The 26776-nt window shown below is 44.0% G+C and overlaps 1 protein-coding gene across 1 annotated transcript in view; it reads left to right on the top strand.

Annotated features, from left to right (window-relative positions):
* LOC144824316 (uromodulin-like) overlaps positions 1–21813 on the top strand; it is a 36517-nt gene extending 14704 nt beyond the window's left edge. Inside the window, exons 5-6 of the mRNA XM_078683433.1 lie at positions 4687–4840; positions 21646–21813. Coding sequence (XP_078539559.1) covers positions 4687–4840; positions 21646–21813 — 322 coding nt within the window. The remainder of the gene's footprint in view (positions 1–4686; positions 4841–21645) is intronic.
* Positions 21814–26776: the final 4963 nt, after the last annotated feature.

Raw genomic sequence — 26776 nt, 5'->3', positions numbered from 1 at the left:
TATATTCACTTGGTTTCACCAGAAAGTGTAATGCACAGGACAGCTGACATGAGCAAATGATTTATTATTGCCCGAAGTATGAGAACTGTTCTTCAAATATCAGCACTCACCTGCCCTATGGCATTCAGTGAAATAAGGGATTCACTGAATGCCATACTTGCAAGGCCTGCAAAATTGGAAGAAATCTGAAGAATCTGAGAGATCCATTTGGAAAAAACGTTATCATCAAAGATAACATCACCTGCGAAACCTCGTATGTGGTATATATGCTCCAATGTTGCTGTGGAAAAACATATATTGGCAGCACAACATGCCCTTTAAAAAAGCGAATCCTAGAACACACACGGGCAATACAAAATGGAGACTTTTCATATGCAATGGCCAAACATATTGTCGGTCACGCAAATAAAACTTGGACAGACATTCAATACTCAGGATGAGCCACAATACCACAACATGAACGAGGAGGCAACAGAAAACTCAAACTGAGAAGACTGGAATCCAAACTGATAATGAGATTCAAAACGAAACAACCAGCAGGACTGAATGGGGACGCAGAACTATATGTCCACTTATATTGAGAGAGGAGTATTGTCACAGTGAAATCAAAATGTTCTGAATCCAATTGAATACGTAAAAAAGACTTTGAATAACTAACGTAACAGTTTAAGTATGAAATCGAAGAAAGAAGTATTGTATGCAAGAATTACCGACTTAGTTGTAAGAAAAATGAATCATATGATTGGTTAAACATCAATGCATTACAGGCAGCTTATTGGCAGTGACAAGGGCACTCAGCCCTAGAATCACTTACACACTATACACATTAACTCAGATTTACTGCAAAACGTACAGTCACCAAACATAAATAAATAGGGCTCATTGTGTAGCCATATCAGTATAGTGACACACTGCCAAGCCTAATACCTGAATCACATATTACATCAAGCGCTGCATAAGGGACAACACATATACTAAGAACACGCAAGTGACAAATAAAGTTACAACAGAAGGGCACTTAGCCCCTAACAACCAAGCACCGCTCCTTAATTTAAGTGCGGTAACAATTCGCGATGCCTCAGAAAATCGGAGATCACTATGTACATAAACAGTGTTCTTAAATAATAGATTGACTGGCTTACACTTTGCACAAAGTTAAGCGCTGCGAAAAGAGTTTTATACAGCCGCGCTTACCAACAGCAGGCATTATTTTATATATATATATTTATATATATATATATATAACATAACCTTGCCAAATTGTTACTGAATAAAGTTACAAACTAAGCATTGTATAAACCACATATCCTAGAATGCATTGCAATTGTTAAATAATATAAATATGGAAAGCAAAAAGGGACAAACTGTATGACATTGCCGTGAGAAGGAACTATACGTTCGAAACGCGTAGGGCATCACAGTTGTGAAATAAATTAATGTGAATTACCAAGCGGAGTGCCAAGAGTAACTTTTTTCATGTGATATATATATTTATCTATATATATATATATATATTACATTTTTGGTGTTGTTATGGCACACACTTCAGTGGTGGAAAAGCCCATATTTTAGAGGGAACAAGGAAGAAGTGAAAAAATGTCATGGCTGCCTGTGAAAAATGGAATTAATCATCAGAATAGCAACCCCTCAAAGCACTCTGAAGAGCATTAATATTGTGAGGGCTACTGGGATTATGCCCAATAGAAGACAGACGTTTGTGGCACAGTTATTAAATATGCAGCTATAATGTAAATTATGGAGCACTTTCTGTGGCAGTATTTTCATTTATATGAAATAAAAACACTTTTGAGAGAAATCTGCCGACTTTGCAAATTATGTGGGAAATGCAGCAAATCTATTATTATTCAATATTCGCTTGTGATGTGACCAGGACCCCACAATGGAAATTTTAAACTATATTATCTATATTCAGCAAACCTGTTGCATTGCTATATGTATGTATCTATCTATCTATCTATCTATCTATCTATCTATCTATCTATCTATCTATCTATCTATCTATCTATCTATCTATCTATCTATCTTTTAAATTTGCAAGTTGTGTGGAAGTCAAATGTGAACAACACTGCAGTAGGCAAATAGGTAAAAACGGGTGATTGAAGGCGTCAGCAGCAATGTATAATATATATATAAATAAATTAAAAAAATTAAGGTCTTGACTCATGCCGGCAGAACGCACTAACCTTGCTGCTTCTGCTATGATGACCACAGTGTGAGTGGGCCCAGGCACGCAACGCCCAAAAGGTCTTCAGCCCCGCCCATCATGTGTCTCAGCCCGGGCTGCTGCAACTCGAGCTGCTGTGGGCTCAGCTGGGCAGTGTCTGGAGTCTTATCTCTGGCACGCCCGAGTTTTTCACAAGTCTTTGAAAGACAATTTTGCATATTTACATACTTTTTAAACTGGATATCGAGGATTCGTTTTTTTCTGGTTCCAGTACCACTTGGGCCCCACTTTGCTTATTCCTTACATTTGTATTTTACAATTACTGCTGTAGTTTAACAGTGCATTTCATGAAAAGGAATATAAAGTAGGGTTGCCAAAAAAAAATGCCAGCCATGTGTGGTTTAAACAGCCTGCAAAGAACTCGTCTTGACACTAAATTTTGTTATAAATAAAAAAGTATATATTCAATTGTAATATGACTTTTCTGTCTTTGTTCCCTTTAACCATCAGCCATGGATCATTCAGGCAGCCCCAGAACACAATTAAAAGTGCTTTCTAAATATATATTTGCTGTTCGAAGTATGCACAGATAAGTGCTGAAAATACAGCTTTAGGTTACTGCTTATTTTTGTACCGTCTGGCACAACGAAATAATGAGCTTGCAACCCTAATCATACCACTGGAAGTTTGTTGAAGGATCAGTACATTATTTATTTTCTCCACCCTAGATCCATGATTAGTGCTATAATAGCAATAGTTTCACTTGTATCTAAAACCCTACACCACCGTCAATAATAAGCGGAGTTACTTCAAGTGTCTGGGAATGCACCCAGCCTTCTGACAACTCACTCCTCATTCTCCTCCTTTACTTTTACGCTCACCCTGCACTCACTGCGATCACAATGCACTCACACTGATCACCATGCACTCATACCATTCACACGCTCACCATGCACTCACAGTGATCACTCTGTACTCACAAGAGGCTTGCGCTGTTCACCCTTTACCTCACCCTGCAGTCACACAAGCACGCTACTCACCCTACACTCATATGATACTTCACTCACCTGTCCCCCTCACTGCTCAATCTGGAATCTCATTCAAACAAGCCCATCACTAACCATGCATTCATTCGTCCTACTCTGCACTTACATCCGCACCCAAATTTATATGGTCACCTCACTCACCCTTCAGTCACCCCTCTTACCCTACTTTCACACTGTTGCATCGCTCACTCTGCACTCACATGGGAACTCCTGCCACCCATACAGTGCAGAGGGTTAATGTGGCTGCTACAAAGAACGTGTACGGTGCAAATATGTGACGTTACAATGCATGCGATACATCACATGCCATTACAATGCGTTTGTTACAATGACCACGTTGTTACATTGCATACCATTACAACGCAAGTCGTTATAACGACTTGTAGGGGTTGCTGGATGCTGGAATAGTATAATATACTATTCAAACTCCAGTTTGTGCAACATTAGGGAAGGTGTTGGATTCTAAATCCAACCCCTTCTGCCCCCCACAGCAAATCGATTTATCACATGCGATGTAAACAATATCTCCCGTACCATGCAGATCACAGAACTAAGTGTAAGTAAACTATGAGTAGCGCTACTAAAAAATGAAATGTTTGTCAGAATGGTGCTATAGAAAGATGATGTGCCTAGTTGGTGAGCGGTGGGGGAGAGTGTGCCAAAAAAGACTACCCAGCCCTGGATTTTAGTGTTAGCCCACGGACCACATCCCCCCGAAGTTCGAGTCTAGTTGAGCCCCTGGGTGGGCCCCACCACAGCTCCCCCGGAAACAGCTTAGGCGTCTGCCTGTTACTGCTTCAGCAGTGACAGCCACTTCCCTCACTTCTCCAGCACTGCATCCCATGCTGTGACTCAGTCTCTGCATCACTCGAGGCAGCTGCAGTGCCTCCCCTTCATACCTGTAGTGTTTGGTGCTGCGCTGCTGATGTAGTAATTGAAAGTCTGGCAGGGCTGCAGCATCCAGAGGCAGTGCAGTGCTCTGGATATCTGGTATAAGTTATACCAGATATCCAGAGCACTGCACTGCCTCTGGAAGCTAAGGAGACCAGGGTCAGTGCAGCGCCCTGGGACTGCTGCCGAATGTGAGGGAGCGGGTCACCAGTGCTTGGGGACAGCACTGAGGGTCAGGAGCTGGACGCCAGGGTCAGTGTAGCGCCCTGAGATGCTGCCAGATGTGTGGAAGCGGGGCACCAGTGTTTGGTTCTGATACTGAGGGTCAGGAACTGGACGCCAGGGTCAGTGCAGAGTCTGAGCACTTACAATCTGAAGGTGGGACATCAGGTGCAGTGCCTTAGAAAGGATACTGGAAGACTGGCCACTAGAAACAGTGCAGCACCAGGAGGCGGATTGATACTTGTATGGAGTTAACACAACACAAATGAACACACTGCCTGGGAGAGGGTTGTGGGTGTCAGGATGGAAACCTAACATTGTCCTTTCCACCTCCCTCGGCAGGTGCCCTGATTCACAAAACGGCGACTTAGCAACCATTGTCAAGAACGGCGACACCACTGAGGCTCAATTCACGGTTCAAGTCTTCAAGATCGCGACCTCAGACGTTCTTTACTTTCATGCCAGCGTGGAGATCTGTGAGGGGAAATGCACACCGGTAAGAATCCTGACTCTAGCGCTGCGCTGCCTTTCAGGGCGCTAACACATGGGTTCAACACAATGTCCCTCGCAGGACAACTTGTTGCCCTGGGCCATTTCAACGAAGCTGTAACCTGTGAGCTGGAGTTTACCCTAAGATTCCCTCAACAGGTACATTAGACTCGCCACAGTTATTTTATGGGTAACACATTTAAAACCAGGAGACAAGGGTTTACATTCATGCAGTATGGTACAATCACCGCCCCTTGCCTAAGACAACGCTTCCTGAGCCCAGTGTCTGAGCTACCTACTAGCATCCCACTCAAACTAGACGGACATTTTTTACTTTTCTAGGCCACCTTATGCTGTGATGATAGAATGGGCTTGCTGGTATTATTATTCTTTCAAAACTATGATGAACTGTTAAATGCAATACCGATTTACTAAATAGACAGGCAGCAGCGCCCTCTAGGCAACTGGCATAAATATGTGCCAGTGTTTACTTGTATGTATCAGCACAGAGAGAGAGTGCGTGCGTGCGAAGCTGTTACCTTGAGTGTACATTGTGCTTTCTAATCAGAATTTGTGAAGACATTTAATTGTTTGAATAGCTTCTTTTAGCCCAGTTCTATCGATGGTTTAGTATAAACTTGAGTCCTGGGACACATAGTGCCCACACCGCCAGTGCTCGTTACACAACACAATATGCCTTACCACTTACATACCAAGGAAACTCATGAGACATGTTTATGGGAAAGCAGTGGTGCAGGTTTTATTTCGTACAACAAGTAGCTATTAAGGTGGGTCATCTTACAGGCGATCCAATACGGCAGCCCCTCGCTGACCCGCATGCCTAACGAGCCATCTTGCAAGGCGAGTCGATGCTCTGACGGTGCAGTAACTTATCACATTATTTCTTTCACTCCCGCCCCCCCTGTCAGGGCGGAGCGATGAGGCACACCCCCGGTCGGTTCAGGCCCCCCGACCGCCCGAAGGACTAACGGGGCACCGACGCTGTTTCCTGGAACCCCCTCGGCTCCAGGTTCTTGGCTCATGCACCCCTACTGTGCCAGGCAGAGGTATTTGACTGTATCCTTCTGCCGCAGAGGTACCCCTACTGTCCATCTGCTTCCAGATCGCCCTGTGCTCCGCCACAGCTCTGGAGGAGGCCCCCGTCGATGACAGAGCCCCCCCACCCTCTGCTCACTGGCACCCTGCCGCTGCCAGGGTTTCCTGCAAGTCTAGGAGAAAGACATCCATACCAAGCCCAGCCAAGTGAACCCCGTCGCTTTCATAATATCCCTCAGTCCTTTCCTGTATCAGCGCATGCCTAATGGACCCCAGGCCCCTCTTTTCCATGAATTTTTGCATGGCCCTGTTGACCCTCTTCCTGCCTTGCTCTATGGCAACTGCTGATCGCGCTCCCTTCCAGGCCCTACGTGGGACAATCTCCGACCATATTAGTTCAGTGGCACCCAATTTGTTCGTTATAGCGGTTATGTCCCTCTGCATGGCATCTACTAAAGCTCTCCTCCCCATCGTCACTAGGTCATTCCCTCCCAGGTGGATGATGAGGATGTTGGGAGGCCCACCCTGCGCTGCTAAACATTGGTCAAGCCTGCGCCTCAGCTGGCCCCATCTCATTCCCGGGAAACCCAGCCACAAAATTTGTGTCCTTGCCAAGGCCAAATCCCATTTCTTGTATGACGCCCACTGTTCCAGCCTGGTAACATACGAATGGCCCATCACCCACACGCAACAGTCAGCTGCAAGAAAAGACACCGTTGGCATTAATCTTTTATTTATAACTGAACACTGCACAACAAGCAAAACTTAACTTAAACTGTACCACACACAATATCTACTTCGATAAAATGTGGCTTCGCAGAACTACGTCACACTACAACAATGAATCTTCTGAGAGCCCTGGCTTGCTGCACACTGGCTCGTTTCCCACATTATGCCATGGGCATGGCCTTTGCGGCCAGACATATTCATGGGCGGACATATCGCTGATAGCACGAGGACGACCACCTCCCCACTCTCTTGACACCTTCCTCGCCCATCCCAGCCCTATATGCCGCAGTAGCTGCCCCTATTCTAAAGGAATGGCTTGAAAATTTTCGACCTCCCTCTGTCTCTGACAAGCCTGCCTTGGCCATCACCTTTGCCATCACTCGCTCAAATTGGAATTGGGTTAATGGCGTGCCGTCAGCGTGAAGGCGCCCGCTAGCAGGGGCCTGATTTTCAGGTACTCCCTAACCAAGGTGACTGGGCAGTATCTAGGGTCCTCGAATGCACGCAATGTTATGGCCACCCCTTTGCCAGCCTGATCAGTTTTGGATTTGCGTAGCCACAGAACCAATGAATCCCTGGCACAAACGTCTATCATGTCTAGCGCTCTCCCTGACCTATCTGATTTGGATTTCGCCACCAGCTTGCTGGCCCGAAAGGCTCCAAAGAACGCCAAACAGAAGGCTGTCGCAAAGAGCTGCGCCTCAAAAGCTGAATTCGTGATAGACGGCACTGTGTCCACCATGCGCTGCAGGGCTGGAAACTCTATTCCTGCTCTTTTGTCTGGGAACCTGACTTCGTCCCGGGCCCACCCCTTGAGTGCCGCCGTGATCCTGAACTCTCCAGTTGAGTCCTGCTCGCCATTTAAACGTGTCTCGTGTTTGAGCGCTGCCAGGTGGCTGCACACCCAAGAGTGGGACTTGCCCGTTTCCCTAGCCCAAACTACAAAAACCTCCGCTTGTTCCCTTGAACTCGAAGTTGCTGCTCCCAGGGACTGTATCACTGCTCGGAAAGTGGTCAGTTGTGCCGCATATCTTCTCCTGGTTGACTGGGCCAGGGAACGTTGGCCCATCCTCTTCAACCGTTCCCCCACCGAAGTAGTCGCCATAGTGCTGCCGGGAACGGTGTCATCTCCTCCCCCGCCTGCGGCCATGCCTCCCGGAATCGTGACAGCTGAAAGTGAGAGAGAGCGTCAGCTGCCACATTCTTGACACCTTCGACATGTCTAGCCCTGAACTCAATGTTGTTACGCAGCCCAGCCCTGACCAGTTCTCTCAGCAGACTTAAAACTAAGGGGCAGTTAGCACTCAAACCATTGATTGCCTGGACCACAGCTAAGTTGTCAGACCAAAACACCACCTTCTTGTTGCCCAGTCCTTCTGGCCATAAATGCAGTGCCACCACAATGGGAAACAGCTCCAGGACCGTGATATTTGCCGTCACACCTTTCTTGCGCCACGCATCCGGCCACTTCATTGCACACCACTTCTCTCTAAAGATCACCCCGAAACCTACTCTACCGGAAGCATCAGAAAAGAGACATAGGCCTTGGCTGCTTTCCCAGGGGGCCCTCCATATCACTGTACCATTAAAATTCTTCAGGAACTCGTCCCACATGCACAGGTCTGATCTCAATCCCGGTCCCAGGCGTACTAGGTGATGCTTCTTCTTCACACTAGCCGTAGCCTTAGCCAACCTGCGGGAAAACACTTTACCAGCTGGAATGACCCTTGCAGCGAAGTTCAATTTACCCAACAGGCTCTGAACTACTTCCAGGGTTGCGCTGCCCTTTCCAATGATTGCACTAATGTCCCGTCGCAGTTAGAGCAGCCCAGGAAACAGACGTGGCAGGAAAGGCCGAGCAGCGTGGCTGGGCCTACTATAAACCCCCCGGGAACGCCCCCCCAACCCGCGCTCTCTACCCATAGGCTGATAGCGGGGGGGGGGTGGCTCTTGTGGGTTGGCGCGCACAGTTCCACTCTCGCGCCGTGTGGGACTAGGACGCTGGCTCGCCCATGCTCCCCTCTGTGTCGCGCGGCCAGCGACAAAGACATACTAGAACGCGTTACTGAGCTGCAGATTTGTTAGTATTAGTGAGCTATACATTTGAGGACTAGTTTACTTGTGCCAAGTGAAGACTATCACTTATTGTTCGTTCTGCAGTACAGAACAGGTGTTCAGGTGAGAGCGCTGCACACCTCTTCCTACTGCTATATCAAAGTAGGCAGCTGTGCAGGACAAAGGTGCCTCATAAAAGCTCAGTGAAAGATTCATTACTTGAAGACTGACGCATGATGTAAGCCATGGTAGAGGCAGCTTGTCCGAGCTCTGAGGGTGTCTTTCTTACTGCTGTAATATCAGAACCTGTTCAAATCTGGATACAGGTGTGATGCCAGAGATCTGAGAGCGGGTCATCATACAGGCCAAGATGGAGGTGCACTGTATGAGCGGTCTGGATGTCTCAGTACGGGTACAGAAGGACATGGTGCAGAGCAGAATAGAGGTGCACTGTACGAGCAGTCTGGATGTCTCAGTACGGGTACAGAAGGATATGATGCAGGGCAGGGTATGGTGCACGGTCAGAGCTGTCAGGATGTCTTAGTACAGGTTCTGAAGGACATGGTGCAAGTCAGGATAGAGGTGCACTGTATGAGCGGTCTGGATATCTCAGTACGGGTACAGAAGGACTTGGTGCAGGGCGGGATAGATGTGCACCGTCAGAGCTGCCAGGATGTCTCAGTACTGGTACAGAAGGACATGGTACAAGTCAGGATAGAGGTTCACTGTACGAGCGGTCTGGATGCCTCAGTACGGGTTCAGAAGGACATGATGCAGGGCGGGATAGATGTGCACCGTCAGAGCTGTCAGGATGTCTTAGTACGGGTAAAGAATAAAATGGTGCAGTGCAGGATACGGTGCACTGTCAGAGCTGTTTGGATGTCTCAGTATAGGTTCTGAAGGACATGGTGCGGGTCAGGATAGAGGTGCACTGTACGAGCGGTGTGGATGCCTCAGTGCGGGTACAGAAGGACATGGTGCGGGTCAGGATAGAGGTGCACTGCACGAGCGGTCTGGATGCCTCAGTGCGGGTACAGAAGGACATGGTGCAGGTCAGGATAGGGTGCATCGTCAGAGCGGTCTAAATGCCTCAGTACAGGTACTGAAGGACATGGGGTAGAGCAGTATAGTGATGTACCGTTAGGTTGCCTACCTCGAGAGGAGCACATGGTACAGAGAAGTGTAAACAAGCACTGCCTGAGTGTCCACAATGTCTCAGTACGGGATAGCGCTTTGTTGTGCAGGTGATGATAGACATGCATCATCAGAGGCCCGTGGGTGCCTCCTTAATGAAACAGAACCTCTTGGCCAAACTAGATGTAATTTATCAGTGTTCTCAGGATATTTGCCTTGAGCTGACAGAGCATGGCAGGACTGGAGTACACAGCCAGAGCTCCCAGACTGATAGAGTGCACGGTCACGGTGCAGCTGCGAACTGAAGGGAAGGACAGAGAGGGAGCTCTAAATGCGGAACCATTGAGGTATTAGCGTGTTCTGTGAATGGCGTTGAGTGGATTTAATTATGCTGCTCGTATTTACAAGAAACCTAGCTTGTATTGCCCTTCTATCAGTGTCGGCTCCTCCCCTGAGGCGGAGGAGCATCACAGCACCGCTCTTAGAAGTAGAAATAAAGGAACAATAAAATAATTAAAAATGGACGCTATTATCATTTTTTTTCATCCTGCGTCTTTGCAGGGCAGGGCTGCCCTGCTCGCAGAGCAGGGAAAGGAGTGGTCGCACTCCGTAATGTGTGCACAAATGTTTGGCCTGCCCTCCTTGTCCGGCCAAACAGTCATATCCCCATTCCCTGAGTTCTCCACGCAGGCTGCATTACAGCCTGCATGGAGAACATACCCGGGCAACCATTTCCCGTCTGGGAGGCGAACCACGGTGCTCGGATCAAACACAATGCTGCATTGCAGTGTTGTAATTGGTCAGGGGAGCATGGGTACTTACCAATTACAACACTATGATGCAGCATTGTGATTAATCAGGGAAACCCGGCTCCATCCTCTTCCGGCTGGAGCGGAGGGATGAGGACGATGAGGGACGACGCAGGGAGACAAAAGGAGGTAAGCATTCTTTATTCAGCTTTACCCCCATCCGTCCCACCACCACCAATCCGTGTAAACTGCAACTGCCATCTTTGTTACAAGAGGTCGACTGCACTGCAACATTGCATTGACGTTGCGTTGCAAATAACCTTGTTTTCTTTTTTCTGTGCTCCCATAACACGTTATCTCAGTGATTTAGCAGGGTTGCCATAGATGGTAGTGCATGCCAGGGCTATGCACCACTGCCAGCCTATTAGGTAGGAAAATCATAAATAATCAAAGTTTAGTGAGCCCTACATGCATCTGGGCTGTGGTGTCGCTGCACCTGCTCCATCATTGACAGCTACAAGAGTAGTGCAAGGGTGCAGTGCAAAGAAGAGTATTCTTAAAAACAGGCAACCCCATAAAGGTCTAATTGGTACTATCCAAATTAAAGAAGGCCACTGTGTTGTCTTTACGCTGTCATGAGATTTACACACCATATACCCTTACTCTCCAGAAGGCATTATATCACATTACAGAAACATCACATCCACTGCATCGATCCACCAGTTACTTGGAATGCTAAGTATAGGTACATAGATGTGGGTTCAGAGCAGTAATGATAATGTAATGTCAAGAGATGTAGAGGATATGGTATTATCAGAGGTTGTTCTTGTTAACTTGGATATACTGCTAAAGAACCACGGGGCATATTTATGAGCCCCTTACACAGCAGAGGGTCACTTTAGTGATGCTCCGGCGGTGCAAATTACAAATTCATATCTATGAAGCCACACAAAGCCACTATGAATTACAAATTCATATCTATGAAGCCACACAAAGCCACTATGAATTAGAAATTCATATCTATGAAGCCACACAAATCCACTATGTATGGCTTTGGATGGCCTCATAGATATGGAGTAAGGAAAGGCAGTGCAAATCGCTGAGTTGCCTTACTCCGTGCTAGGGAAGCATTACATGAGCGATGCAGTGTTTTTTCCTGTTCAACACCTATGTATTTTGATGCTACCCCATATTCACATAATTATGTAAACCTGGGGAAGTGCCAAGTCCTTAGGCCTCCTGAGGTGAGGAGCAAGAAGAAGAAATATATTTATTTCTCATTTCTTCCTCTTTCTACGTGTGCTGCAATTTGCAGCACACATAGAAATAGGAAAACGTCTCTTATGATTGTTTCTGAGCAGAAAGATGCCCCTTCCTACACAAAAAAATTCCTGCCAACAACATAGGCCATATTGCTGCATCGTGCAAGGGTGCCTGCGTTGCCGGTAGGCTACTGCAATGGCTCCAATGCAGGGGGACAGTACAGAAATGCCCCTTATTGCATACAAATGGTGCATTCCTGCCTTTTCACTGACTTGCTGCGCTGCCCTATGCCAAATTCCCGTAAATGAGGGCCTATATAGCATTTCGTTCCTCAGTCTGTCCTTCCAAAGCACTGTAACTAACATGTTACAGTAGCCACATTTAATGACAATAAATGTAACTACCTTTGGAGGCCTTTCTGGGATTTCAACTTGTAAGATGGTAGATCACAGATATCAGGCAGCCGCTGTGATCACCAAAGCAGGTCAGCTGCAGAAGGTTCCTTTCCTGGGCAGAGGGAAGAAATACCCTACATTATTTGTCTACCCGGGAAGTTGCAGCGCTACAGTGCCACCGTAAGAGGTTTGCGACTCTGGCTGCCTGCTGAGGATCAGTGACAGAATACAGAAAACCAATTTCATGTAAAAAATATTGAGGACAAGAGTATTGAGTAGGTAAGTACAAATGGGTAAGCATACATTTACTATTCTTAACTCCAGATCTATGTACCTTGAAGATATATATAGTCAAGGTACATATATGTGGAGATATATATAGAAAAACTTTACTTACCCATAAAAAATGACCTACACAATATTCTTTTTTTTTTTTTTTAGTCCTCATTTTAATTTAGCCACTATATTTTGGAGATGCAAAACAGGGGAGAGAACGACAGGAGGGGAAGGTTTTAGCTTCCGAGTTTTAGCCACGGCATTATATGACGGAGTCCGATCACTCTTTTTACAGAGGGGATGTACTAGACAGCTCGGACCCTCAAATTAGCCCTAACCTTTTACCCATCACTTCCAATTCTCTTTCTCCATTATAACAGGACATACGGAAAATCCGCACCAGAGCTTTCAGTCCAAACCGTTTTGGACTTCCTAGCCTGTGTAGCTATCTATACTACTATTATAAAGTAAGAACTTTGAACCTTTGAGGCGGGTGAACTCGGGAACCACAGCGCCAATCCAAACACACGATACATCATTAGAATTGTCAGGGTCTGCAGAGTGACATAGGCTATATATACCCAAAAAATATACGTTCTATAAAAAATATACATTCATAAAAGAGTAGTCCTTTGGAAGTAGTGCCGGCCGTGTGTGCTAACGACGCGAACGTGCGTGCTGACATCATGGGGCGGGGAGGAGCGGCAGACAGGAGCGCATGGAGGTCGAGGAGCAGCGGACAGGAGCGAGGAACTCAGGCTGAGGTAGGTAAAGCGAGGGGAGGATCGTCCGTCCTAAAATCCTGCAGACAAGCGAGTACTTACAGCAAAATAAGAAATACAAAAAACTTCGAGTTTTTTTTTTTAAAGTATCTTGCTCTCCTGGAGAAAACCGATATGCCCAAAAAAACACAAGCTTACACACAAGTACCGCATGCATAAAAACCTGCTGCTGTTTTAACAACAATGAGGCCTAACAACAGACATGAAACTTTGCTAAACGTTTAATTTTACCTTACCGAAGAGCAAAGTGTGTGTTCTAGAAGCAGAAAGAGACCCCGGAGACAGCTGCTCCCCTGTCCATGTGCAGGCAGGCTACCAGCAACTGGTCCGTGTCAATCACTACCAGCCTCTTGCATTCCTGATAAAGAATGTCCGCCCCAATGGTTCTAAAGACCGTCTTTCTCCTCACATCTTTAGCAAATGAATGGGCCAGCAAACAGGCACATGAGAAGAAACTGGATGGGCAAAGGCCCGTTGGTGACACCAGTGAAGTTGTGCCCCTTTTTTGCCAAAGCTTATACCTCCCCACTCAAATGGCAGTTTCGATTTCAGACGCAGAGAAGACAAGAGTCCAAATCACAGCGTTCTAGCTTCAAACATAAGTAATCATAGGCAAATTAATTCATAACTCAGTTGCAGTATCGTCATGTGTGCCAACATGGGAATACTTAGGCTGAGGTGAAAGGTTGGCATCTAGCGTGTATGTTAAAAAGTGGACACTTGATTCTAAACAAATACCCCATCCAGCGTGGGGAGGAGCGGTGAACTGTGTGCAGCTAATTAGGGGCCCTGAAGGTGGCGGGTGCGCAAAGGGGGACCCCCGGACAACGTCGGGACGGGCTGCTAGTCACATAATAATAGGGCTAAAAACTTAACTAAAAAAAGAAAGGAATTACTACCTTAGATAATGATTTAGAGAAAACCATACTTTCGGTAGTAATTATTTATTTTTACGTTTGCCTACTTCTGCACCAATCATCCCATACATTCCAAAATTTAGTTTTTTTTATTTTGCACGTTGCACTATCCATTTTTGCGATCCTATGTATCGAATTAAGCCATTCACACTCCACCGGGGGAACAGGCAAAATTCACTTAATGCACATCTCCCTACGCACTAGTAAAATTAACAAGAATAAAATAATATTATGGTGTTTGGATATATTAATTCTTGCATCTTCAACTGGTATCACACCAAAAATTGCCTGTGGAAGACTCACCTTGATTTCATAGCCCATAATACTGGAAATCGTCTCACCCACTTTTGCCCAGAAGGTTTGTATGGAAGGACACTGCCAGAACATATGTACTTCGTCTGCTTCAACAGCCCCACACTTTAGGCACTTCGCTCCTTTAGAACCAATTTTGGATAGCCTTCGCGGGGTCTAGTACGCTTTGTGGATAGTTACACAATATTCTTGTTCTCAATATTTTTGACACAATATTCAGTTCCATGAAATTTGTTTTACCGATATTGTGTCCAAATACAGCCTTCCACCCACCATCCCCCCATGATCACTGATGGCAACGGCTCTCGGGTTCGTAGTTGGGTATGTCAGTCAATGCACAGCTCGTGCAGCACTGAGAAGTCTGGGATTTGGACACTGGACACTGGTCGGAATTCTGGTCAAATAAATATTTCAAATTCCCATGGCGTGCGCAGCTTCCCCCACCTGCAGTTCAACTCAATCATCAATACATGTCAGTCCTGGGTGAGCCAGGACATCAGCAAAGCAAAATGTACACAGGTGCTGGTAATGGTGAAGTAGTACTCGTGAAATATGAATCTGTTATTTAAGGCCTTCCCAGAGGCCCTGCGGAGCGAGGATGAGAACTTCCCCTAGTCTATTTCACTAAGAGGGGTAGGCTTCCACCAGCCATCCCCAAAGATGACTCTCATGCTAATGTTAATAGCTGCCTTAAATCAGTTAGTACTCCCATGCTGCCAGTTTCTAATTTGGAAATCATCCTAAAATTAGTTGAAACATATTTATACGTTTCAGTTTGTGGTAGTAATAAGGATATTTATTTATTTATTTATTTATTTTGAAAGTTTTATATAGCGCGAACAAGATCTTTGCAGATATCAGAGCGCTTTACAAAGCATGGATACCAACAGGAGAGTAGATAACAGTCCATTGCGCATAGCGTGATTGCAGGTAATAAGTGGGGTGAGGTAGGTACATGGGGGAGCATAGTAAAACAGGTACATCAATAGTGCTAATAGTACAAATAAGTGGGAGCAAAGATAGTCAGGTAAGACAATAGTACAAGTAATAAAACAATCACAGGAATCGAGCGGATAGTACAGGTCGGTGCAGAGTCTTTAACAAATCCACAGTAATAGTTCAAGTGTATTTAGCCATGAGGATAGCCTTTACTTCTTTCTTAAAAAGTGTAGTGGAGGAGATGAGCCTGGTTTCAGGAGGGAGTGAGTTCCAAATCCTGGGTGCCATTCCTGAGAAGGAGCATTTATAAGTTTTTTCCTTCCTGAATCTTCGAGGTTTTAGCAAAAGATTATTTGTGCCTCTAGTGTTTCTAGAGCCGGCAGAAATTGTCAGCTTCTGGTTGAGGTATCCGGGTGAGCTCAAGTGTACAGCCTTGTGTGTCATGCAGGCGATTTTCAGATGTATTCTGGCTTCAAAAGGCAGCCAATTCAGGGATTTCAGGTCAGGGGAAATATGCAAGTGTTTTTTTGACCCAGTGATGAGTCTCGCTGCAGCGTTTAGAGAAGCTCTTAGGGGTGCAGTAGTAGTTAGGGGGAGACCACAGAGAGCGGTGCTGCCGTATTCTATTCGCGGGATGACTAGTGCTTGTACTGCAGTTTGGAAGTCTTTGGCTGGGAGGAAGGGTTTAAGTTTCCTCAGGGTATTGATTTGGTAGTTCGCTCCCTTAGTTGCCTTGCTGATATGTTGCTGCATGTTGAGATTGGTGTCGAGTGTTATGCCTAAAGATTTTTCTGAATCCACGATGGTGGGTTGGACATTGAGTGCAGTTAGGTTTTTAAGCCAAATTTGAGTGGTAGCGATCTTCGCGGGAGGTGAGATCAGAAGGAACTCTGTTTTCAAAGCATTGAGTTTGAGGTGATTATCGGCAAGCCAGGATTGGGTGCTTCTGATCGTTGAGTTCAGGAGCAAAATGTCTTTGGGGGATTGTAATTTGAGATATAGTTGGGTGTCATCGGCGTACATGTGAAAGTGTACATTGGATGCTTGTAGCAAGGTGGTGAGAGGTTCCATAACTAGGTTGATCAAAGTTGGGGATAGGGAGGATCCTTTGGGGACGCCTAGCGAAACAGGTATTGGTGAGGACATCAAGTTGTTGCTCTTGAATTTCTGCGACCTGTTGTGTAGAAAGGAAGTGAACCATTTGAGAACAGTCCCAGATAGACCCTTTCTTGTGTTTAATAGTTCGAGTAAATTATCATGTTTGACGGTGTCGAATGCTGAAGAGAGATCAAGAAGGATGAGGAGGCAGGTATCGTTTTGATCTAGGATTTGAAGGGCGTCGTCAATTATGTGAGTCATAGCAGTTTCTGTACTGTGTCCTGCTCGGAAGCCTGATTGATCAGGGTTGAGGAGATCAAACTGATCAATGTGTTTAGTCAATTGTAGTTGTGCGCATTTTTCCAACAGTTTGGCGAGAGTGGGAATATTGGTAATGGGACGATAATTGTTTAGATCAGAGGGGTCAGCTGTAGGTTTCTTTAGTAAGGGCGTGACTTGTCCTACTTTGAGGGAGTCAGGGATGGTTCCTTGTTGAAGTGAGCTGTTGATAATTTTAGTCCAGAGTGGAAGGAGCAGAGGTGTGAAGACTTTGACGGCGTTAACAGGGAGGGGGTCCGTGAGGTGATTTGATGGTTTCAATGTGCTGAGCAATTTGCCAATTTCTACTTCAGTGTAGGTGCCAAAGGATGACCAAGTAGCATTGTTTTTTGGTTCAGTGTGTGCTATGCAATGAGGAGATCGCTCTTTATGTTGTCAGTTTTTTTAATAAAGAAAGCGGCAAAGTGTTCACAGGAGGGTGCTTCGCGCATAGTGCTGAGTGGTTGGGGTTGTTCCTTGGATTGTGTTCTGATTAGCTCAAACAGTTTTCTCAGACGGTTTTTTGCTTGGTCGAGCTGGAGGCTAAAGAAGACTGATTTTGAGCGTTTTATTTTCCTGAAGTAGGCGTTTCTCTTATTCTTCAGGATTTTTAGGTGTAGTGCAGAGGGAGCTGATCTCCAGGTGCGCTCGTCTATCCTCATTGAGACTCCCGTCGTACCATGGATTGGAGATTTTAGCGGGGATTCTTTTTAGCTGCATGGGTGCAGCCTCATTAATTATCGAGGTCATGGCGTTGAGATAGTGGTCAGTCAAGGATTGGACGTACGTAATGCCGGTAGGAGGAAGTAGGAGGTTGCAGCTGCCAGGGGGTAGGGAGCCTGGGTTGAGTTTTTTCAGGTCTCTTTTCCAGATTTTAGGCTTGGAGGATTGGACCGGGTTGAGTTTGAATTTTTCATTAATGAAGAATGTGACAATATGATGATCTGACCAGTCACAGGGTTGGATAGACTCGAGTTGGATAGAGTCCTCTTTGGATATGATAAGGTCGAGGATAGAGCCTATCTCGTGGGTCGGGCTGTTGCATATTTGAGTGAGGTCAAGGGCGTTGAGGAAGTTTTTAAGACTATTTACCACCGCGTCATTGTAATCATTCCAGTGGAGATTGAAGTCACTAAGGTATATTTGGGTGAGCTGTCGTCCGGAAATGGTTGAGATCATATCCATGATTTGCTGGGCGAAGGTGAGATTGTCCCCAGGTGGGTGGTAAATGCCGTGAAGAGAGCATATCGGTTTGCCCTCACTGATAATATCGAGGCAGATGTATTCAAAGGAAGTTGGGGAGGGTAAGGAAGGGGAGGTGACTTTCAGAACAGAGAGGTTGTTCCTGTATATGCATGCAATTCCACCACCTATTTTGCCAGACCTGTCAAGTCTAATGATGTGGTAGTTGGGGGGAACCAGAATGTCCATTATAGGTGTAGAGGACTCTTTTAGCCAGGTTTCAGTCATGATGATTAGGTCAAGGTCCAATGTCAAGATGAGATCAGCGATGGCGGAGGAGTGTCTAGAGGCCGATCTGCAGTTGAGGAGAGTGCATTTGAGATGGGGTGTGTCGAGGGAGGTAGAGGGTTCTAGAGAGAGGGGGACTTTTCTAAGGTTATTAGGGATTGAGATTCTGTTGTTTAGTGTGGGGGGTCTGCGGGGGTTTGAGTGTATCGTGGGAATGAAGAGGTGTGTGGTGGATGTGTGGATTAGGGGAGCCGGGTCGTAGGAGCGGAGGAGGGTGAGTATGTCTAGGTCCGAGAGAGGGTTGCATGGGCGACGGGGGCAAGTGTTGCGATTGTAGACAGGGATCTTGGTCCAGTGTGGGGGGTGTAGAGTGGGAGAGTGCGAGAGAGGGTTGCATGGGCGACGGGGGCGATTGTTGCGATTGTAGACAGGGATCTTGGTCCAGTGTGGGGGGTGTAGAGTGGGAGAGTGCGAGAGAGGGTTGCATGGGCGACAGGGGCGATTGTTGCGATTGTAGACAGGGATCTTGGTCCAGTGTGGGGGGTGTAGAGTGGGAGCGTCATCCGGAAGGGTGGGGAACATGCTGGGAGGGGGGGTTGTGGTGAGTGAGGAGTGTCTGGGGTGTGTGCAGAGTAGTTCTTTGATGGTGTGAATGTCTTCTTTGAGCTGGAGGAGGGTGGCCATAATCTTGTCCAGGGTGGGATGGGTGTTGGTGTTGGGGATGGTGGGTGTGGATGAAGTAGAGCGGAGGTTGGTAGTGTGGGTGAGGGCATTGGTGGTAGGCGGAGAGGGCCGGGTGGAGGTTGAGTTTATTTTAGTGGTGATGGGGGAACAGGTAAGGTAATGGGGGCTGAGAGTGGGGGGGGAGATGGGATTGGAGATGTTCCTGTTGTGGGGAGGGGGAGTTAAATTAATAGATGTGGTGTCCTCTGCGTGATTAGTTAGAAGGTGGTATTGGGGACTGAGAATGGGGGGGGATAAAGGGTGTGATTTGTCGTTGTGCGTGTCGTTCTGGATAATAAATTAATTTTGAGTTAGTATTTGATTAGATAGGCTATACACAATGTTAATTGCTTTATGTTTTCCTCAGTCCATTGGGACAGTAGCTTCATTCCTTTTCCTATTCCTCCTTCTTCGCTGGCTTCTCCTCTTTGTTCTTCAATTTTTCCTCAATTATTAGATAGTCCAGCTGCCAAACCTGAGAATGAACAGTTTTTTCTACATGTCTCAGCTGTTTGATTTCCTATATAGAAAATGATTTTTAAATGCATGAGGAGTGCCAGTTGAGGTTTCACTTTCACTAACTGTACACTTGAAAACACTGTTAATTCAATAATTACATTTTAAAGTACTTCATAGGTACCTTATTTCTATATCTGAATTGCATAGATAGATTCCACCACATTTGTAGACTCTTTACTCGTCTCTAATTCATTTTTTCATGATGCAATTATAGGATATCTTTCCCAAAAATATTTGTGTTCTATATCTTCCAGTCCCTTATCATCATTTTTTTGCAGTACTAACCGTAATCTTACTGTTTTAAAATTAATTCCTTAGCTGGATCAATAAGCATGTGTATTAAACATAACAAATAATTACTTTTTGGGTATGAATAACCGATATGAAGACCAATCTTCTTTCTAGCCTATGAGTTAGAGTGTGCCAAACACTCTATTAATTTTCCATAGAAGACCCATCGTGTAGTTTGAGGGTCTGGTACACTTCCAAGATGAAAGAATAATATAAACAAACGAGAAATTAAAAATGTCCATCCATTTGGAGATAAGAAAACGATTGACAGACTTCCTTTCTAATAAACTAGATACCTTTACTGGAGAATGGGATTGTACAAAATATGAAATAATTTTTGGGGAAACTAGAACATTCAAGTATTATTGGAAGTGACAATTTTATTGAAAAAAATTGTACCAGGGGGTCTCAAAATCACTCTTTCTTTAAGAGAGCGGAAAGTATTGCAATAAGCTGAAAGAAATATCATTTAAGCTGATGTGAATGCTTAATAATTAATATGAAAACATATTTGCAAAACTACAGATTGAGATTAGCGTTTTAGAAAGAAAATAGTAGTAATAAGACTGGAATAATTAGCTCAGAAGTTTTTTTTATTTTTGAAGATATCCTAGAAAACAATCAGGAAAAATGAGACATACACCCACCTATTAGAGAGAAATTAAAGTGACCTCAAATTTAGGAGAATCGATTCATGCACACAAAGGGGGTAATTAGTTTAGCGGGCGGATCGCTTAAACCTTCGCCCGCTTAGAATTCCCCCCCGCCACATTACCATGACGGGGGGAGTCCGGCGGACGGAAAAATAGTCCGGCAGTTTTCCGCCCGGTCGAAGAGTCATGGTGGCAATGTCTAGGAGACACGGCCATCCATATTGGCATGTAAGCAGGAACATGCCTTTCCGTGGCAGCAACGCCGCCACGGAAAGGCAGGCAGTTTTCACAATTGGGGGCCCGTAGCGGGCCCCCAGGGATCCTGTTGGGTGGGGGGTGCACATGGGGGGCTGCATTTCAATGTACAACATGGCAGGCACCGTGCGGTGCCTGTCACGTTGTGCATTGAAAGGCACAATTTGCTTTTGTAGCATTGCGGCGGGCGGTGCTTTAAGCACCAGCCGCCGCAATGTTACAAAAGCGGGATGCTCCCGCCAGTGTGGCAGGCGCATCCTAATGGAATGTGTGGGACCGCTGCACCCTCAGTGGGCGGTCCCATTTCCCAGGGGTATGGCGGGCAGACAAAGTCCGCCCGTCTTACTAATGACCCCCAAAGTGTGATGAGACAAAATAAAGAGGTAACAAAAATACACTGGAAATGCAAATAATGAATCATGCATCTTGTCATACCATATGGCTAAATAAAATGAAACCTCAACTAGTAAAATTTAGGTGTGTTAAAACTATAATTTTTAGAGGAAATAAAACATGTTGGGCTAGTAGAAAAACACAGTTCACACTAGGTGCAGTTATCAGCACTGGCAAATACCATAGACAGAAAAGAGGAGGACAGACAGGAAGTCTGAGTAGAAAAGCAAGGTGGACGAAAAAAAAGCCATGAGCCCTATGTACAGAGGAAAACAAGAAGAAGTACAAAAATGTATACAACCTTTCTGTTTGAATACTGACTCATGATGAATATAATAATATGAATGAAGGCATGAGCAGTGTACCATCTAAACATGCAGATTTCTTTGAATTACAATTGGTCTGATTCATTCATAAGATATTTATAGCTGAACATATTCTTTGACATAAATCTGCTGAGACCATAACCAAACCTCCTCTCTTAGAAACATCATGACTTAATAAACATTCTGACCATCAAGCCTATTGTGGAATCAAGTGGCAAACAGTTATACAGTAATGGAGGAGGAGTGATCCTCTTAGAATGTAAAGATTATAACTCAAATGCTTTGGACCCTTTAAATGATAAACATAGTGTGTCGGAACCCATTTAAAAGTGTTGAAACTTTCTCACACAAATCTAGATGTGATGATAAAAAGTGACAGATCTGGGAATCGTTGGTGAACGTGAGTGCTGTTATCTGAATATTTTCCTCTATGAAAACCAATGATTAATTTTATTTCCATAAAAATTGCGAAGCTATTAAGAACTCACCAGGCATACTGATTATATTCAGGGTAGGATCTTTGACAGGGAGGGTGTCCGAATTTGTAGACTTCTTTCTTGCCCCACTTCTAAAATCTCTAATGTATGACTTTACACGAGCAGGCTAGTAACAGTGCTACTAACAATGGATTTCAAATTACTATACAATTGTATCGGGCATCATAATGGTCTCTTTGCAATGAGGAAATACTTGGATACAAGCCAAAATGATTGCTTGCACTTGCACAGACTTCTATTATTATTGAGTTACCTGAATATATTAGCTGAATGTGCTAACAAGGGAACAGCAAAGCATTATTGGTTCACTCCCTCCCAGGGCTCTTTTTTAATGAGGCGTATGGACCTTGATGAAAGATGTGCAACATTATGAGGACAACGTATTTTTGTGATTGTGTTTTAATGGTGATATTTGGCTTGAACTGACTTTAGAGTAAGGACAGCTATGAGTCTTCAGAAATCCCTTGATGCTTTTAGTGATTATATGACATTACATGACTTAAAAGTCAATTTTAAGAGATTTTTGAACATTGGAATGGTGGGAGCTCCATTGAAAACAATGGAGTGCTCCGGGCTTCTAATGGCTGGTATAAGCCTGGAGCTCCAACATTCCATTGTTTCATTGTTCATAGCTCTCGCTGTGAACAAAGGCTTCAGGGAGCCTGAGGGGATTCCAATCCCCGCACGCTCCCATACGGCTTTGTATTTTTTGTTATAACATTCTGCCCTCCAGTGACAGAATGTTCTAATAGCCTTATAGCCCTTCGTAGCTGAGCTATACCGGCTATTAAAGTCCCTCTCACTTGTTTAACGCTGGAGAGGGCCTTTAATAGCCAGTATAGCCCTCTACGGCAAGTTATAAGGCTATAATATATCATGGTATGTGGCCCCAAGTCCACAAAATCAAAAACGTTTATGATGCAGGCAAAATAGATGGAAAAAGTTACAGGTTTTTAATATTTGGGTGACCTTTTTATTACAGAAATCTGTAAAAGAAGTATTAATTCTATGTAAAGCAAAATGCCTTCCCATTGCCACTTATGGGGCAGCAGTATGGCTGTATATGAGGAATAATAAGCTTTAACTCTTAGAGAATAGTTTTATCAAAATATTTCTGACGGTACCCGAAAGCATCACAATAACAATCCACTACACTGAGTTAGGGCTGGATTATACGGAGGACCACATTGGCCCTGCACCTCTGTTATTATGGGCAAAGATATGGCTATCTGAGGACTTAGCCTTTTCGAGAGATGTCATCAGGGACTGTCTGGCAGTCTCTACTTTGAATAAGATTCCTTGGTTTCATTATTTGAAATAAATCTTACTTGAGATTGGCTTACAGGACTTCTTTGAAAATCCTCAGAATATGACATCAAAAGCCAAAGATAGCATTAAAATGGCCTTCTTTATTAGGGCTAATAGTCATCATCAGCAGGGACATTTTGGAATACAGTCTGTTGCAGGGAAGTCCCTTGACCAATCATTTACAATTTTATCTAGTCTTTAGTATTAATTTGTTGTATAGATTTTACTTTACAAGCTTTCGGTTAGGCATAATGCACCTTTGGCAGCATTTCCACATGAAGGAGGTTTGTCCAACCATCTCATGCCATGTCCTTGTGACAGTTTGTCTAAACAAAGCAATTTGCACTTTCTATGATTATTAGCACTCTATAAATCAACAAGAGTAAAATCTTTGCTCCCACTATTGATAAATCAACGTTCTTGTACCTATAGAGAAGGCTTCATAAATGTGTATTTACTGGCCACTATTGACATCTGTACTGCCGTTATGAACTTTATCTGAGGTGCTCTTGTTACTAAAAAGTGCTATTGGCAAGATTAAGAGGGTAATGATGATATAATTGATTGTTTAACAATGTTATGAATAGGATATACAATTAGGTCTGTTTTATATAACTCTCTTAGGTTTGCATCACCCTTTTAAATGGTCGTGTAGGTGAACTGTTTGAAGATTGAATCAAATCTTTGTAATGATGACCTGAATTCTTTGAAGATTTAACCAAATCATTGTTATGATAATCTGAATTGTTGGGAGACATGCAACCCAGTTAGGTTTTATAGAGTGTTGAGCTGTCCCTACCCGAAAACATAGTTGACGGTTGACATAGCGGACCCCTTAGGAGCCCTTATATAAGATTTATCTTGTTGAGGTTTTTGTCTATATTGTTTTGATCTTAGTTTTGGGGTAGCATCTTGTTAATTGGTGTGTTAAGACTGGAGTTTTATATCTCTGAATTTGAATGTATTTATAATGTTTTTGCACTGTGCACATTTATGGTTCATTGAACCAAATATTTATTTATTTATTTAGAGAGCTTGTAGAGCACGCAGCTACCCCAAGGGGTCTCCCGGCGCAATTGTGGGACAGTAGCAAGACAGCAGGGACTAAGGAGGCAGGATTTATTCAGGGCTGCTATAAAGTAAGGTATTTAGGTTTTTGTAGAACTGAAGCAGTGAGTTACATGATCTAAGAGAGAGCAACAGCGCGTTTAAGACTTTCGGGCGCAACACAGAAAAGGAGCACCCTTAATCACGAGCTATGAGGAACCTAGGCATCAAAACAGAGCTAGGTTGGCTGATCTAAGCTCACGGGTTGGGACATAAGGAGACACCAGAGCTTGGATGTAGGAAGGAGCGAGACAGTGTCTAGTGCAAAACATGTAGCACAGGGCCTTGAACTTGATTCGTTTGTCAACTCTTAGCCAGTGCATTCTCTGCAACAGGGAAGAGATGGATGAGAATCTCTGCAGCTGAAAGAGCAGGTGGGAAGCCGTATTTTGAATTATCTACAGGCGACGAATCACAGCTTTGTCAGCACCCAGATAGAGGACATTTCCATAATCCAGTCTGGATGTGACCAAGGCTTGCAGCCTTATAATAAAGTTAATATGACTGATGACAGACTTTAAAGTACATCTTTACAATTATTTGCTTTTTAGTTCATGTAATTTTCATGTCTTATCATAAAATACAGAGTCAACTATAAAGAGAGAGCACTACATCAACTAGTATATTATATGCAATGTCTGTTAATGCAAAACAATGAATATTTCGTATGGAGAATTTGTGAGTGCTAAAATACTTTGTAGCTAAAATTGTGACAGCGAAAATAGGGTTGTAACCATTAGTCAAAGATGTATTCAGAGGAGGTGTAGAAGCAAGCCTCAGCAAGGCCCACAAGTGCAAGGGGTTCGCCCTTCTCTGCACAAAGTCCTCAGACCAATAGGAAGAAGTTGGCATGGAAACTGGAATAGAAAAGATACAATTTATTACACCTCATGAGGTGGTGCTACGATTCAGACAGTACCTTTCGGTATTACAAGAAGTAGCACCAGGAACAAAAAGAGCATGGTCCATTTATACCCACACAGGGGCTCAAAAGAAGGCGGTACAAACACAGAAGCAAGTTTTCTGTACATATAAGTTAATATAGAAATGCATAATCGATCAGTGGGAGGAGCTAATGGTTTTGGGAACTGGTAAACACATTCCTGTCTGGTACTAATCACTAACAGCAGTAGACCCTACTGGGCATTCGCGAAAGTGGGGGATGCTAAATATAACTCGTTGCCGGGCAGATTTCAAGGGCAGTTAACAGGAAGATAGGACAAAGCACATGGTTGACACGCGGCAGTATGTAGCAAACAAAATGGCTGCCATGAATACAAAATGGAGTCCACTGAATGTCACGATAATAGCTAATACTGAGATGTCTTCTGCTAATGCTTAATCTAATCGCTGTTAAATTACAACAAAGGTGTCATAATGACATGAGTGGATCAAAAGCATACTCCATTTAGCAAAAGCGCTTTGCATATAAAATGATAAAGGCTGAAAAAGTTGAAGTCTTTGATTGCAATAAAAACACATTTTATACTAATATATAACAGCAAAAGTACACACGTGTAGTCTATTGTAGAAGATTCATCATTTACTGATGTTGAGTAAAGATATCAGTCAATGCATTTGAGCAAAGCCAGGTTGACTTTTAAACTGGATTTTGCACTAAAATATACTTTGTCTGAGAGTTATCTTCGGAAACTCAAATGAAGTTGCAAGTGAAGCAAAACTGATAAATGTGGAACTTGAGAATTTCAAAATTAAATGGATCTATGAATTCAAACAGTTTTAGTTTTTTCTTTAAAGCAATATTTGTATATTTAAAAGGAAATGTTGGTTCAATGATCTGACCAGTGAAGGACTTTTGGAAGGAACATTTGTCGGTCTTTAAGAAACGTGATCCAAAATACCATATATCTGTGTATCTAAGTAAAATAAACCGCCAATAAAAACATTGGAAAATTTAATTAACAACCAATAACAAAAATTGGATTGTATGGAAAGGAGAAGATAGAGATCAAACGTTACAAGAAATATATGGTTACTTAATTTACAAGTTTGGAACAGTCAAACTTTTTCTCATAAAAATAAAGAAATGCGCATCTTGGTAAAACACAAGTATTACAGTTAATATTGTGATAAATGAGCCTCTTGTTATACTGATGAATATTAGAATGTATTGCATAGGTAGTCCACACAGCTAATTGATACTCTTACATCATGCACTTTGTTCAGGGCCACAATGTCAAATACCTATTTAAAACAAGCACAGAAAATTAGTTGTCAATATATACCTGTAAAATGCAAAGATTCACCTTTAACATGCAAGTCACATAATCATTGACATTTTTTTTATTATCCTGAATCTAGGTGTAAATAAGCTAAACGTTTGTCCCGGGTTCTAACCTAAAATGATGATTTACATT

The sequence above is a fragment of the Lissotriton helveticus genome, chromosome 3_1 (assembly GCF_964261635.1).
Source record: "Lissotriton helveticus chromosome 3_1, aLisHel1.1, whole genome shotgun sequence".
NCBI classification, from domain to species: Eukaryota; Metazoa; Chordata; class Amphibia; order Caudata; family Salamandridae; genus Lissotriton; species Lissotriton helveticus.
The sequence above is the reverse complement of the archived record's forward strand: the minus strand, read 5'-3'. Positions and strand labels throughout refer to the sequence as shown.